The sequence below is a fragment of the Protopterus annectens genome, chromosome 4.part0 (genome assembly GCF_019279795.1).
Source record: "Protopterus annectens isolate FY-2018-M chromosome 4.part0, PAN1.0, whole genome shotgun sequence".
NCBI lineage: Eukaryota > Metazoa > Chordata > Ceratodontiformes > Protopteridae > Protopterus > Protopterus annectens.
Window position 1 is genome coordinate 1709074597 of NC_056733.1, and position 17326 is coordinate 1709091922.

Consider the following 17326-nt stretch of genomic DNA (forward strand, 5'->3'; position numbering starts at 1 on the left):
AGACACCATTACTCAAGGCCCCAAGGGTGTCAGGGCTGCTGTGGTTAGGATTCCAGTTCCTTTGGACAAGGATGCTAGAGCTCTGGATAGGTGGGGTAAGAAGTTGTATACCTCTTCCACTTTAGCTATGAGAGCTTTAAATTGTCAGTTTCATATGCTCAGGTATCAAAATTATTTGCTGGGCCAATTGAAATGTAAAGTTGATGCTTTGTCTGAAGGTATTGAATGTAAAGAGCTTCAGGATTTAGTGCATGTTTCAGACCGAGTTGGTAAGCATTCTTTGCAATGTGGTTTTGATGCTTTGCAGGCTTCTTCCAGGGTGGCTGCTACTAGTTCAGTTCTTCGCAGGCATGCCTGGTTAAGAGATCAGACATTGTCAGAGCATGTTAAGGCTCGAATTATGGATGCTCCTTTGCAGTCTGATGTTCTTTTGGCCCTCTGGTTGAATCAGTTTTGAAAAAATGGAGGAAAAAGCTAAAGTCTATGCAGACAGTTAAGGATTGTTTACAGGTTCAGCCCCCTAAGTTCAGTAGGAATTGGCCTACTAAAGGGTGGTCTTTTCCCTCTTCAGATTATCAGTCTAGGGGCAGGTCTAGGCGAGGTAGGGGTAGAGCTTCCTCTCAGGGCCCTGCTACTCCTAGGACTTTGGGTTCTTTTACCCCTTCTGCTGGGGAGGGCAGGGGTCAGTCCTTTCGGAAACAAACTCAATGACCTGCGTCTTCAGCTGCCGGACTCTGCCATGCTGGCAGCTCCTCTAGGAGGAAAACTGGGACTTTTCGCAACGACTTGGCATTTGGTTACCCAGGACAAATGGGTATTGGACATTGTAAATCGAGGCTACGAATTTTATTTCCACACTTTCCCTCCTTTCAAAGGTATGCCAGATGTGCCTCATCAGCAAAGACTGGAAGCACAGGCAAAAATTTCTTCTCTGCTTCAGTTGAGGGCAATACAGGAAGTACCTTCTGCTGAAAGAGGCACAGGGTTTTATTCCCGTCTTTTCTTAGTGCCAAAGAAAGTAAATACTTGGAGACCAATTCTGGATTTGTCCATTCTAAACACCTTTTTGGAAATTCCAAAGTTCAAGATGTTAACGTTGCAGCAGTTGCTGCCTATGCTGGGCAAGGATCATTGGATGGTCACTCTGGATCTCACGGAGGCCTATTTTCACATTCCTATCAGGCCCAGTTCCAGGAAGTTCCTGAGATTTCGGAATGGGAATTTGCATTATCAGTTCTCTGCATTGCCCTTTGGCTTGTCTACTGCGCCCAGGGTATTCACAAAAGTCCTGGCTCCAGTAATTGCTTTTTTCAGACTGCAAGGAATTCAAATTTATCCTTATCTGGACGACTGTTTGATTCTGGCTCATGGCAAGCAAGAACTTCTTCAACATCTTCACTATGTAATGACAGTTTTAAGATGCCTAGGGTATTCTGTGAACGAAATAAAGTCCAGTCTAGTACCCTCACAAGAGATGTGTTTTCTGGGTGTGTGACTGACTACAGCAATCCAGATGGCATTTCTTACCCTGGACAAACAAAAGACATCTTCATCAATACTTCCAACAGCTTTCAGTAATGTCCAGGCTGACTGCATGGACAGTCCTTCAAGCCTTAGGGTTCATGGCATCTTGTATTCTAGTACTTCCCAATGCCAAACTGCATATGAGGGAGTTACAATGGTATCTCGAAAGCGTGTGGACTCAACACAGCCACGATTTGGACACTGTCATTCGGATTCTCCCTTGCATACTAAAAGTATTTCTGTGGAGGGCTCAGGAATGTCACCTAAACAAGGGACTCTCTGTGACCCAGCCAGAGGCATGTCAGATATTAACAACAGGCCTCGGAGTCAGCCTGGGAGCTCATCTCGAAGGGAAATGGATTCAAGACCTTTGGCCCCAGAGCTACTTCATTTACATATCAACATGAAAGAGATGCTGGCAGTTCAATTTGCTTTGGAAGCATTCAAGAGCCTACTTCAATCAGGACTGGTGTTGATTCGAACAGACAACATAACAGTCATGTGGTACATCAACAAGCAAGGGGGAACCCATTCTTATCCATTGTGCAGACAAGCAATGCTAGTATGGGAAACTGCTTTAAAACTGCACATCACTCTTCGAGCACAGTTTCTGCCAGGAGCACAAAATTCTTTAGCAGATGTTCTGAGCAGACAGATTGTGGATCCTCGTGAATGGAAGTTGGATCATCAGGTGTTTCTGCAGTTGACCATGGCTTGGGGAACTCCAGACATAGATCTGTTCGCTTCTCCTCTGAATTATCAACTGCCAAAGTTTTGCACAAGGCTATTTCATCCGAAAGCCTGGAAAGTAGATGCACTATCCTTCAGCTGGGGAAACCAGCACGTGTATGCCTTTCCTCCTTTGCCTCTTCTTCCAAAGGTATTGTTGAAAGTCAGGAGGGAAAAGCCTCGCATGATTCTGATAGCACCAGATTGGCCTCGACAACATTGGTACCCTCTCTTCAGGAGTTTAATTCATGGGACACCTTGGCCATTACCACAGATTCCTCACTTATTGACTCAGGAGGACAATCATTTTCTCAATATCAGTGTGTGATCTCTTTATCTGACGGCCTGGAGAATTCAGTTTTGAGGAAGGAAGGCCTGCAGCTTCCACAACAAGTTTTGGATGTTTTTTTGGAAGCCGGGCATCCTGCTACTCGGAAAGTTTATGCTGATAAATGGAAGAGATTTTTTCTTTGTAGTGCAGCTCAAGGCTTTGATGTTAAATTGCCTAACTTAAGTTGTGTTTTGCAATATTTGACTGTTTTGTTAGACATGGGATTGTCTTTCTCTTCTGTTAAAGTGCATGCTGCAGCTATTTCTGCTCACTATGAATGTGACCCTCCTTTGTTTTCTCATCCATTGGTTAAACAGTTTCTTAGAGGGGCAAAGTATATAAGACCCCCGAGAAGAGCTCCCACTCCAGCCTGGGATCTTAATTTTGTTTTGGAGAAGCTGACTCTGCCTCCATTTGCACCTGCAGCTACAGCTGAGTTGAAGTTGTTGTCTTGGAAGACTGCTTTTTTGTTGGCTGTTACTTCTACTCAAAGGGTCTCTGAATTACAGGCCCTCATGGCAGTAGAACCATTTCTGATTTTTCACATGGACAGAGTTTCCTTACGTACTAATCCTACTTTTATGCCTACAGTAATTTCAAATGTGGCACTGAACCAATCTATACATTTGCCTACTTTTTATGCTGACCCCCAAAATAAAGGGGAAAAGTTTTGCATTCTTTGGCTGTGCATAGGCATTTCAGATATTATTTGAGCAGAACCAAAGTGTTCAGAAGGTCTCAACAGTTGTTTGTTTCTTTTGCTTTGACTTCACAAGGGAAAGCTGTTTCAAAACACACTGTCTCCAAGTGGATTGGCCATTGTATTGCTTTTTGTTATTCTCATCATGGGAAAGATATTCCTGCTGGGATCAGGCCTCACTCTACTAGGGCTACGGCCACCTCTACTGCTTTTCTGAGAGGGGTAGCTGCTAAGGACATTTTGGAGGCAGCTGCTTGGAGTTCTGTACATACATTTACTACGCATTATCATTTACCTCTTTATTCTAGGTCTAGGGCTGGGTTTGCCACTGCTATTCTACAGGGCATGTTAGCAGCTCCTAATTCTGTTTAGTTGGCCGTCCTCCCTGTTTTCCGTTGCTCTGGGATTCTACCCATATGTCAGGACTGCAGCAGTGGTAGACGAAGAACATAGTACAGTTTTGTACCTACCATAAATGTAGATGTTCGAGGATATCCATTGCTGAAGTCCAAGTTTCCCTCCCTCCTACCCCCTTATTTAGGTTTGGGTTTTGGGTGGTGTTTTTTACATTCTGACGTCTGAGGCAAGAAAGACTGAGGGTTTGGCGTCGGTCATGCGCATTTATACTGGCACATACTGACGTCTGCCTTGAGCGCCATGACCGATGCCAGATTCTAGCCCTTTGGTATTCGGGCCGATGGTGGACAGCGGAATACCCATATGTCAGGACTGCAGCAATGGATATCCTCGAACATCTACATTTATGGTAGGTACAAAACTGTACTTTTCTTTGCACCCTTGTGACGGCATGTGCTGATCTAACTTGTCTGAGTTGGAGATTGCTGGTGGAAGGCTTATTCTGTGCTTTCATGATTGCTCGTTAGCTTAAATCTTGTTTGTCTTTGCTCATATTTAAGCTTTGAGTTTGCACAGGCTTTGGCATAGATATTCAGAGCTGCTCCTCATTTGGCAACTTTGCTACTGATTGCTCAGAATCTGCTTTCACCTGGAGCAATCCAGTACTGAAAAGACAAAAATATGTATTTTTTGCACTTCTCTTATATACTGTAACAGTACTTTATGTTTCTTAATCTATTTGCTGTTATTTTTGCACTTTATAGCAAAAAAACTGTACTATTTACTGTACTGCTGCTTTAAGTAGTTAATTGCATTGTATTTCATTGTATCTGTTAGTTGTAGGTCTTGTTACACTCGGGCTGCAACCCAGATATTCGACATTAAGAAGGTGTTTTTCTGCGCCGTTGTGGCAGAAGTGTGCTGATGTAATCTGTCTGAGTTGTGGATTGCTGGTAAAAGACTTATTGTGTGTTTTCCTGATTAGCAGTTAACTTAAAACTTGTTTCTCTTTGCTCATATTTAAGCCTCACTTTTGTGCGGTGCTGCTGTATGCACAGTGGTGGTTAGCAGTGCCATGTATAGATGCAAAACCCTAGAAGCTCGGTTTTCCCCCTAAACAGCTGTCAGTGAAACCCTTCAAAGCTTTTCTGCTGCTCCAGGAGTAACTCAGTTCTGCACATTTATTGATCAACCTTAGACTAAGCAAAGTATAGGTCCCTCTTGTAGTCTTGGTGCTACCAGCACAGTCCTGTCAAATTAACCCATTCCCTTCCATAATAAAACATACATTAAGCACCTCCTATCATGGATGGGTAGTTTCCCCATCATCTCTCTGGCTAACCTGATAGACATGGGCATCCTGAGGCAATGTAGCAATTTTCTCATGTATACTGACAACCACTTACTTCTGAAGCAAACAAATACTTTATGTGAGAGATGTAGTTACAATATGAAACTGGAGGGAGGACTCTCTTATAACAACAAATCAAATGGCAAACAGGTTGTCAGCACACACATACTTCCCTCACTAAATAAGGACACCACACATAAACCCGCATATACAGAGGTACTCACTATTAACTTACCAGACATCAGCGGCCTCTGAAACAAAAAACACTTACACACATAACAATGCATAAAACAATCACAGCACATAATAAGACACAGACACACACACACACACACACACACACACACACACACACACACACACACACACACACACATGCATCAGTGTCTCACAAATAAGCCCATAAGACATAACACCACAAAACCTAATGTATTGGTCATAGGTGACTCCATTGTGAGACACATGGATGTTCACTTCACCAGGCTGGATAAGGAACAGGTTACAGTTAGCTGAAGAGAGACATGACTGAGCTTTCAGATGATGTGTCACAGGCAGGTATAAGTCTAGCCTTAAGCAGCATTCTACCTTCTCCAAGGATGATGCCAGAATACAAACAAAAAATGATCGACTTTAACAATTAGCTTAGCTTCTGGTGTCAATCCAAGGGGATCCAATATCTCTCAGCCTGTGAAGACATGTTTGGCAGGCCACATTGCTTTGCCAGAGATAGTCTGCACCTGTTGGCTTTCTGATACTGACAAAGGCATTAGATACCACTATTGTACTTTTTTTAAGCAGTGTCAAAATAACCAACCTCCCAACATAACAAAATCCTCTCTAGATAAAGTCAAGGTACTGCTGCTAAAAGCTAGGAGTCTGAACAAGAAATTGTACTCCCTGGAAGCATCCCTCATTTTGGAAGATGCTAATGTCTGTGCAGTCACAGATACATGGTCCAAAGGCAAGGAAAGCACCCCAGCTATGCAGGGTTACAATGCCTTCCATATTTTGAGACCACAAACTGAGCATGAAAGAATCAAAGGAGGAGGTGTATCCATCTTCATTAAGGATAAGTACACCTCAAGACTGGTCAAACATTATAACTCCATGTCCAATTAACTATAGGCAAAGCCCCCTACCATATCATAGCCAGCTATAGCTCCCCCACCATGAAACAGGAAAAGCATACCACATGCCTGGACCTACTGAAGTCACTTGCCATACAGTCCAACACCTTACTCGTGGGTGATTTTAATTACCCTACCATCAACTGAGAAACATACACAACCACAAGCATGCTGGCTCAGAGGTTTTTGGACTTTGTCAATGCAAATATTCTGGAACAGCTAGTCAGCACACACACAAGAGACTCAAATGTCCTGAACATTGTACTCACTAACATGGGAGAGCATTGTACCCACTCCACCAGTGTGATGTCCTCCGTCGTAGGATCAGACCATAAATCAGTCTCGTTTGTTGTAATTATAAGACCAGATACTCCATCAAGCTCATAAATACTTAAGAATTTTTCAAAGACAAACTACCTCCTACTTAGTGATGCTGTAAGAAGTTTCACCCCCCCCCCCTCGAATGCAGATAACATGAACCTCTACGAAGAGGTGTACACCAGTACCCTGCATAACCACTTAAGCAATTATACAGAATTAGCTGTACCTGACTGGATTAAAACCAGGTCTTGCCAAAAACATAAGCCACTCTGGTGGAGCCCTAGTATAAATAGGCTATACAACAAGAGAAAGAAATTAATGTCCAAGAAGAAGAGGGAACTGATTCAGCAGAGGAAGAAATACCTCTCTAGCTTAAACAAACACATTACTTGTCTAGTCCTCCAAAGCTAATTATGAAGCAAAAATAGCCTCTATAGCTAAGGATAATAACAAGTATTCTTTAACTACATCCAAAATCCTAAAATGGAATACCCACCTATTCACTGAACTGGTTGTGGATGGCACCAACCATACTCAACTGGTGTTAATAGCCAACCTGCTAGTTGACAGATTTGGAGCAAACTTCACCACGTGTACAGTACAGTCATCCCCCAAAATATACCTGCCATCATTTCCCAGCCTATTATCTCAAGAGAGCAGGTCATCTTGTTGCTCTACAAGGCCAAAAACATGACATTTATGAGACCAGAGAACATCCCAGGTTGCATTTTAAACAACTTAAAACATGACTTAACAGACCCACTTGAATCCCTGTTTACCCAAAGCCTGTGAACTGTCTATGTTCAAGTGGAATGGAAGACAGCAACAGTAATCACTCTTCCCAAAGAGAGACCATCAAACAACCATGGGAATTATAGCCCAATAAGCTTGTAAAGCCTCATCTCCAAAGCCATGGAAAAAATCATTATGGAAGAAAAAACAGCCAGCACTGAAATGTGGAACATGCACAGCTGAATTTAATTCAGAAACCACAATTAAGAGGTGCATGCAAAAGCACAACATCCCACAAATTCAAACTGGTTTCAGCGTAACAGCCTTCATCAGTGAACAAAAAGCATGTATAACAGCAAAGTTTTATATACAGTGGCCCATCCTCTAAACCCCTACCTGATTGGACATATTCCAAATGCTCATTAAGACTGGGGCAAAATAAACCTCCCAGTCTTATAATCCAACAATTTTCTTTGTTATTTAATATACCATGCCATCCACATTTATTCCTCCTATCACCTTCAATTTTATCAATGATAATAAACATAAACTGCACAGTAGGATGTTTAATAGAGTGTTTATAAAGATAATGTGAAAGCCTCTTATTCCTCATGTCACTCATATGCTCTGAAACTCTGTAGTATCTTTGATCCTAGCCCTAACCGCTGACAATAGCGGTTTTAAATACTTGGTGAGAAAAGCTGATAATGGTTCGGTAAGGGACCCATTCCCTGAAACAATGGGTCTACTTGGGCAAAAGTTACACAAATATTGGATTTGGAGGTCAGGAACAGTTAGATGAAATACAACTGACTGGTTAACAATACCCTCTTCCAAGGCTGATTGGAGGAAGATGTCAATTTTTTTTTTAAACTTGTGGGTAGGATCTATTGGCATTTTCATATAGAACCTAGTATCTGATAATTGTCTTACTGCTTCCTCTAAATACATACAACAATTCATAACCACAATATCACCTCCTTTATCAGCCGGAATGATAACTAAATTGATATTCTTCTGGAGTTTGGTCAAAGCATGTAACTAAACAGAGGTTAAATTATGTCTAAAAGCCCCTGAACTAAAATCTCTGAAATGTAGATCTTTGAGAATGCATTGCTGGAAAGTTGCCACATGGGAGGCATAAACTGGGACTTGTGGAATCAAAAATCAATAGATGTATCAGAGGATGAATTCTCACCAAAATGTAATCTTAAATTTAATAATCAGCAAAAAGAAATAACATCATAAACAAACAAGAGGTACAAAATTGAGACTTTTGCAAGTTGTATTTCCACATTTGACACCACCGAAGAAATATTGTGTACATTCCAAGATTGATCTAATGTGGTAACAGTAGTTGTAACAGTGTGTCTAGGGTAGCTAGTTGATTTATGTTTTCTACCACCCCTTTGTCTCCTAACCCTAAAGGTTTACCCAAAGTACATTTCTTCGGGGCTGGTGACCCTTGTCTGTGGTCATGTTCTGTGTCAGTAATTGATGAAGACTCCTCCCCTGAAATATCACCAATACTACTTCTATTCTTTTTCAAAATGGACCTATTCCTCTTTCTCTTATTAGTAGAACATCCCAAATCCTGACTATCAAATGTAACATTCTTCTGATGTCCAAAGAGCTTACCCCGACTGTAATCCCCAACATCCCTATTGAACTTGTGAATTTTCTTCACCTTGAGTTGTTTCTCAATATCTAGAAGCTCTTTGGTGAGATTTTGAAAACAGGTAACATAAAAAGGTTGACCCTCAAAGGGTTTAACTTCATCACAAATTTGAGAAACGTCAGATATTGAATGGGCAACCATGCATTCATAATAGGCAATTAATACCTCAACAAATTACATAGATGCATTCTGTTGTGCTATTGCTCCTTCCTATCTGTGTTAAAATATCATCCACATCACTAACCAAAGGTTGGATATGGATTTGTAAGCCCCTCAGTGTGATCCCCTTAGATTTGTAGGCTTTAAACAATTTTAAATGCCCAACATTACTGTGTAAGTTCTTCAGGGACTTGGTAAGTCTAATGAATATCTGATTACATAAAGTTTCAGGGTTATTAGTTTCAGCTCTAGCCCAAAAACCTGAAGGTTATCTTTGTCAGCAGACAAATCCTGTAATATGGTTAGAAAATCCATATTCAAAAAAATATATGGTCACACAAGCACTTAAATCCCTAATAAAGATCACTCACAAAAATCTGGATTTAAATCATAACAAGGAACAAAAAAACTAATGAATGAAAGCACCCCCCCCAATTACAAAAAAATCACCCATCATATTGTAATATAAATCAAACACAATAAAATTTTCAAAGTAATTGTAAGTCCAAAAAGTCCAAAGAAAGTGACTATGAATCCATGTAGAAAACATATGCTCGTTGAATTCCATGTATTACAAAAACATAGACAATCCCAAATATCTTTTGTTAATCCAAACTTTTTCTATAAAAACAGAAACGAACCATAGTAATGCTCCAAATCCATGGAAGGATAGTATTGAAAAAGTCAGAAACATTGGTTCTGTCATTCATAAGTTTGTGACACTCACAACAAATATAATGACCGTGTATCAAAAACTCAGCCTGTCCACTTGTATAATTTCAAAGTTCTTTAGCCTACATGTAGGCACAGTTATTTGCATCCATAAAACATATATCAAAGCCAATAACAAAAATAATACCAAAAACCGCTGTTCTGTAGATAAATAATCAGATCTGGAAACCAAACGGCATTCATTTCTATAAAGCACTCGCATATCTCTATCCTCAAGTGATTCTGTTCAAATAATATATAAACCTTCCATTATTTCACGTAATTCAAAAACCCACAAATGGTTCTGTCCAAAAGATAGCTGCTCTACCTAGGATAACAGGAGAGAGTTGCTGTATAAAATCTAAAGCTGGCCAGGAGAATACATTAGTAAACTTCCCACATCATGCCCGCAACGACATGAAACAACGACCGCAGCATAAGGTGATAATATTCATAAATGGCTGGTAATACAGCCGAGAGAATGGCTGTTTGGTAGAATAGAGGTTAAAATGAACAGGCCACAAAATTCAAGACTGTGTATCTCATTAATAACACATAATATGTCCACACAAAAGCCAACAGTGGAGACCAAGGCAACAAACCCAAAGCCGAACTCCGCAAGCACAGCAGGTGCAAAGGCTCAAAAAAAACAAAATCCAATGAAAGAAAAAACAGCCAGCACTCAAAGGTGGAACATACACAATTGAATTTAATTCAATAACCACAATTAAGTGGTGCATGCAAAAGCACAACACTCAACAAATTCAAACTGATTTTGGCATAACAGCCTTCATCAGTGAATAAAAAACATGTATAACAGCAACATTTTATGTATATAGTGGCCCATCCTCTAAACCCTTACCTGACTGGACATATTACAAATGCTCATTAAAACTTTTTTGAACATAAACAGTTGAGGATAGAGGTATGTGAATGCTGTATAACAATGAATGGCGTTTGGTTTCCGGATCTGATTATTTATCTACAGAACAGTGTTTTTTGGTATTATTTTTGTTATTGGCTTTGATATATGTTTTATGGATGCCAATAACTTTGCCTATGTGTAGGCTAAAGAAATTTGATATTATATAAGTAGACAGGGTGAATTTTTTGATATCCAGTCATTATATTTGCTGTGATTGTCATGAACTTATGAACGACAGAACCACTGTTTCTGACTTTTTCAATACTAACTTTTCGTGGAATTGGAACATTACTATAGTTTGTTTCTGTTCTTATAGCCAGACTTTTGATTAACAGAAGATATTTGGGATTGTCTGTGTTTTTGTAATATATGGACATCAACAAGTTTATGTTTTCTACATGGATTCATAGTTGGTTTCTTTGGACTTACAATTACTTTGAAAATTTTATTGTGTTTGATTTATATTGCAATATTATGGGTGATTTTTTGTAATTGGGAGGCTTTCATTCTTTGGGTTTTGTCCCTTGTTATGATTTAAAGCCAGATTTTTGGGAGTGATCTTTATCAAGGATTCAGGTGCTTGTGTGGCCATATATTTTTTAATATGGATTTGCTAACCATATTACAGAGTTTGTCTGCAAAGTCGACCTTCAGGTTTTTGAAATTGGGCTGAAAACTAAATCTTCAGCTATTGATAATAACCCTGAAACTTTATGCAATCAGATATTCATTAGACTTACCAAGTCTATGAAGAAGTTATGCTGTAATGTCTAGCATTTAAAGTTGTTTAAAGCCCACAAATCTAAGGGGATCAGACCGAGGGGCTTACAAATCCATATCTAACCTTCAGTTAGTAATGTGGATAATATTATAACATGAGAATGGATGACAGCACAACATAATGCATCTATGCAATTTGTTGAGGTATTAATTGCCTGTTATGAATGTATGGTTGCCTAGTCAATATCTGAAGTTTCTCAAATTTGTGATGAGGTTAAACCCTTTGAGGGTCAACCTTTTTATGTTACCTGTTTTCAAAAGCTCACCAAGGAACTTATAGTTATGGAGAAACAACTCAAGGAGAAGAACATTCACAAGTTCAATAGGGACATTGGAGATTGCAGTCAGGATAGGCCCTTTGGACATCAAAAGAATGTTAAATTTGCTAGTCAGGATTTAAGACGTTCTACTAATAAGAGAAAAAGGAATAGGTCGATTTTGAAAAAGAATACAAGTAGTATTGGTGATATTTTGGGGGAGGAGTCTTCATCAATTACTGACATAGAACATGACTGCAGAGAAGAGTCACCAGCCCTGAAGAAATGTACTTTGGGTAACCCTTTTGGGTCAGGAGACAAAGGGGTGGTAGAAAACATAAATCAAGCACCCACCCTAGACACATTGTTACAATTATTGATACCACATTAGATCAGTCTTGCAATGTACACAGTATTTATTCAGTGGTCTTGTCAAATGTGGAAATACAACTTTTGAGCAAAGGTCTCAATTTTGTACCTGTTTTTTGTGTCTGAAAATGTGTTTGATTATGATATTTCTTTTTGTTGATTATTAAATTTAAGATTACATTTTGGTGAGGATTCATCCTCTGATATATCTATTGATTTTCAATTCCAGAATTCCCAGTTTATGCCTTCTATGAATAAACATGTGGCAATTTTCCAGCAATGTGTTCTCAAAGATCTACACTTCAGAGATTTTAGTTCAGGGGCTGTTAGACATAATTTAACCTCTGTTGAGTTACAGGCTTTGACCAAACTTCAGAAGAATACCGATATAGTTATCATTCTGGCTGATAAAGGAGGTGCTATTCTGGTTTGGAATTGGTCTATATATTTAGAGGAAGCAGTAAGACAATTATCAGATACTAGGTTCTATATGAAAATGCCAATAGATCCTACCCACAAGTTAAAAAAAATAAATTGATATCTTCCTCCAATCAGCCTTGGAAGAGAGTATTGTTGACCATTCGGTTATATTTCATCTAACTGTTCCTGACCCCCAAATCCAATATTTGTACCTTTTTCCCAACATGCATAAAGCCTCACGTACATCACCAGGTAGGCCCATTGTTTCTGGGAATGGTCCTTACCAAACCATTATCAGCTTTCCTCACCAAGTATTTAAAACCACTATTGTCAGCGGTTAGGGCTAGGATCAAAGACACTACAGAGTTTTTAAACATTTTATCTGAAATGCAGTTGGAGCCTGGATGGGTGATTTGTACTCTGGATGTGATGGCCCTGTATAGTAATATACCACATTGGACAGGCCTATTGGCTCTAGAATATTGGCTTAATTAATTATCACTTTATACCCCTGGCTTCAACACCTTCTTATTGTGTCTTACTGAACATGCCCTTACCAAAAATGTGTTTTATTTTAATGGAGAATGCTACTGTCAGATTAAAGGGACCACAATGGGAGCTTCATTTGCCCCCATTTATGCTGATCTGTTTATTGGCTACCTGGAGGAACAACTCATATATGATGTGACTCATAATTTATTTTTGGAAGAGATAGATATCTGGTGAAGGTACTTGGATGATTGCTGGATGGTATGCAAGTCAGATGTTGTATATCTAGAGGAATTTGTAGATTATTTGAATGATAACAAATGGGGTATACGTTTTACCCTACATCATGATGTGGGCCATATTACCGTTTTAGACGTCGATATCTCTAGGAATGATGATGGAACTCTTCATAGTAGTGTTTTTTGAAAACATCCACAATTTAACACCTTATTACATGCTACTAATTTTCACCCAAGGCACATTATTCGTAACATCCCCAATTCACAGTTTTTGCGTATGCATTGTATCTGCTCTGCGGATCAATCTTATGAGCATCACAAACAAGATTTAGTTTACAGATTTGTCGCATGTGGATATAATAAGGAATGCAATTCTAAGGCCAGTGATTGGGCATTTAGACAAGATAGGTCAGACTTTTTGACATATAAATATAAGGATCAGACTAGTAACAGGACAATGAGATTAGTTAACACCTATGGTCATAACACACATAATTTTATGGATGTTATTCAGAAACACTGGGATATTTTGCTTGCTGATGATAGGTTGAGTGATATTTTAACCTCCAGATGTTTGTTTTCATTCCATAGAGGCAAGACGTTGGGAAGTTTTTTTTAATCATTACAAAAACAAGAACAAGTTTAATGTTCATCCTATATATCAGTCTAAGATTGATGGGGGTAAACTTATAGGTTGTGGGCCTTGTGGTCATTGTTCATTTTGCAAATACGTTCTTAAATCTAATCAATTTACCAGCAAAAATACTTCTGAAATGTATGATATTTGTTCTTTGTTTAACTGTGGTATGGACTGGATGATTTATTTGGCCACATGCAGTTTTTCAGCTTTTTATTTGGGACAAACTTCACGCCCCCTTAGGTTATGAATTTCAGAACAGATGACTGACATGAGGTATAAGAGGCTTTAAATTCTCTTTATAAACACTTCATCAAACATCCCACTGCACAGTTTATGTTTATTATCATTGATGAAACTGAAGGTGATAGAAGGAATAAAAGTGGATGGTATGATATAATAAATAACAAAGAAAACTGTTGTATTATAAGACTGGGGGGTTTATTTTGCCCCAGTCTTAATGAGCATTTGGAATATGTCCAATCAGGTAGGGGTTTAGAGGAAGGGCCACTATATATAACAGTTTGTTGTTATACATGCTTTTATTCACTGATGAAGGCTGTTATGCCGAAACTGGTTTGAATTTGTGGGGTGTTGTGCTTTTGCATGCACCTCTTAATTGTGGTTACTGAATTAAATTCAACTGTGCATGTTCCATCTTTGAGTGCTGGCTGTTTTTTCTTTCATTGGATTTTGTTTTTTTGAGCCTTTGCACCTGCCGTACTTGCAGAGTTCATCTTTAAGAATCATTATGAACCTTATTAGCAAGAATGAGAAAGTCAACAAGGTCCTGAACAAGGGAAAGAGCATACATACTGCCTATCTTGACCTAACCAAGGCATTTGACACAATCCCCCACCCAGGTGTTACAGAAAAACTCCCCCAATTGGGAATTAACCCCTACATTCCAAATGGGTAGCTAATTGGCTGACCGACAGGACACATACTGTAAAAGTGAATGACTTCACCTCTGGCAAAAGACCAGTCACCAGTGGCATACCACAGGCTGCTGTGCATGGGCTCCTTACTGTCTGGAATTTATTTCTCAGAAGTTCAGGCAAACTTGGACAGCCTGTGGCTGGCCAGGTTCACTGACAATTGCAAATTGGGAGCAATCATTGAATCCCTCAATGAAGTTAATATACTGAAAACAGGGTTAATGCAGACAATGACTGGTGCCAAAGCCACGGATTAAAGCTAAATGCAAAAAAGTGCATTATTATTCCCTTTGGGAAAGCTGACATCCTTGTTAATTACATTATAAACAGCAGCCCCCTAATGTAGACCCAGTGGTATATGATCTGGGTCCTCAGGTTGATAGCATCCTGAAGATTGACATCACATATCCACAGTAGTAAGGAAATCCATCTGTGAAGCACATCTTATAAGTAAAGGCATCACATCTAGATCTAAGGATATTATAATTCCATTATACTCAGCCCTCATCAAACCAATAATTGAGTACAATGCTCCCTTTTGCATGTACCTCACCAGACACTTGCAACAATTGGAGAGACCGTAGAGGTTTCTCACCAAGACATTGCAAGGTTCACAAAACAAATCTTACATGGAAATACTGTAAGGCCTGTCACTGTATTATGTCTCCTACAGGTTGCTGAGGGGTGATATGTGCCTGGCTTACAAGGCACAAGACTAATAAAGGTATTGAGCCCTGATAGAAAAGCTACACATTCGTAAATCAAACTCCACAAAGGTCACTCACTCTAGGGATCTTAACCTAACCTCTGACATAAACAGGTCATGCTAGAGAGATATATTCATATCCCAGAGACTGCCACTACTCTGGAACAAGCTTCCAGTTCACATGAAACAATGCCTCTCTGTAACCCTCTTCAAATGCAACCTAGATCAATGGATGAGTGACTGCAATTTCACTCTGGGGTGGCACCCATATACCTCTTGGACAGAGGAAGTCATTATTAACTACCATATATCCTTACTTCTGCAAACTTTACTGATCTAACCACCAGTAACTGGGGCAACTCAGGATAAATATGGCCAGACTTGTAAGGGCTCTAGGGCCATTAGCCTAGTAACATTCTATAAACTTATGAACCAGCCAAACCAGTCCTACAGAATAATTGTTTTAAAGTTGCAATCAGTGGGTGACAACAGAGAAAAATTGCCATAAAGAGCAAGAACTGAGAATAAAAAGCAAGCTAATGAAATATGCAACAGAAAATTATTCATAGCTAGTAAGTACTACATAAAATATATATTTATTTCTATTAATAGGGTAATAATTGTGGTTACCAGATGGACTGTATGTTTCATAGTATTTTAAATTATGTCTCAAAATGTATTTATAGAATACCATCATAATTCAATTGACCATGTATGTATGTTATTGCATTGCAATTTTTAATTGCATAGAATTTTACAGTTTACGAATCAGTATTTTCTTTTGGGTAACAACCCTGTAATGGTGGTGATTATAATATTGATAATGCATCTGTATTTTCTTACTTTTCCTTAGTACATGTCTGCATCTTGGGATTGCACTGTGAGAATATGGAATGCCTACAGCAAGGTGTTGGGATAGGACTGTAGGAGTAAACATCCCTGTAAGAAAGAATCAAGGAAGAGAAGTAGAGTTTTGGAATATCTGTACAACAAATGCACTTACAATATGTACTGCTTATTAAAATGTTATAACATGTTCGGTAGCCTTTGCGCAATGTTGAAACGTTCACATTACTTGGACTAATGTAACAATGATGTCTTGTCATATAACTGTAAGCAAAGTGTTACTGATTTTTAAAGGCAGCTGTGCTGCTTATCTATACATATAAAAGTTATATCTGCAAAATGCAATGTTTTGTAAATGATTATCACCGAATAATCTTCTAAAACCCTCCCCCCAAAAAATGCACCTTTCCCATAATATCCTGTTTAATGAGCACAAATGTATACTCAGCTTTGCCTTCATCACATTTCCTTTCCATAGAAAGGGTCACAGAATGGAGTCATGTGAATGCTGTAACTATTTTTAGTGTTGTACAAAACTGAAGGCAGCCATTTGGAAATAGAAGCCATCTTTTGTTATACTCCTTGTCCCACAATTTATTATGCAAGCAAAAGGACACACACACACACACACACACACACACACACACACACACACACACACACACACACACACACACACAAACACACAATATCCAGTCTACACACACAGTATCCAGTCTACTATGCATACCCAGGTATCTGGTGAATCAGGTGCCGTTTACAAATACCACCACCAGTAGTGCAGATGACAGAGATGTGCAGCATAGCTATTCCAATGCTACTGTTCTTACTGTTAATAATTGTAATCAAGTTAATGGGATGTGAATTGTGTGTATTATGTAGGAGTACTTCCATACATGTTTGGCACAATTATTTTTGCATTTTGTGGGTGTCTTATGAATTACATTTTTAATCCAGAATTAAGCAGTTAAATTAAGCCATACCATGTTATAAAACACAA

The 17326-nt window shown here is 39.1% G+C and overlaps 1 protein-coding gene across 1 annotated transcript in view; it reads left to right on the forward strand.

Moving 5' to 3' along the window:
* LOC122799991 (vegetative incompatibility protein HET-E-1-like) overlaps positions 1–16948 on the forward strand; it is a 964337-nt gene extending 947389 nt beyond the window's left edge. Inside the window, exon 18 of the mRNA XM_044069444.1 lies at positions 16334–16948. Coding sequence (XP_043925379.1) covers positions 16334–16399 — 66 coding nt within the window. The 3' untranslated portion in view covers positions 16400–16948. The remainder of the gene's footprint in view (positions 1–16333) is intronic.
* The last annotated feature ends 378 nt before the right edge of the window (positions 16949–17326 follow it).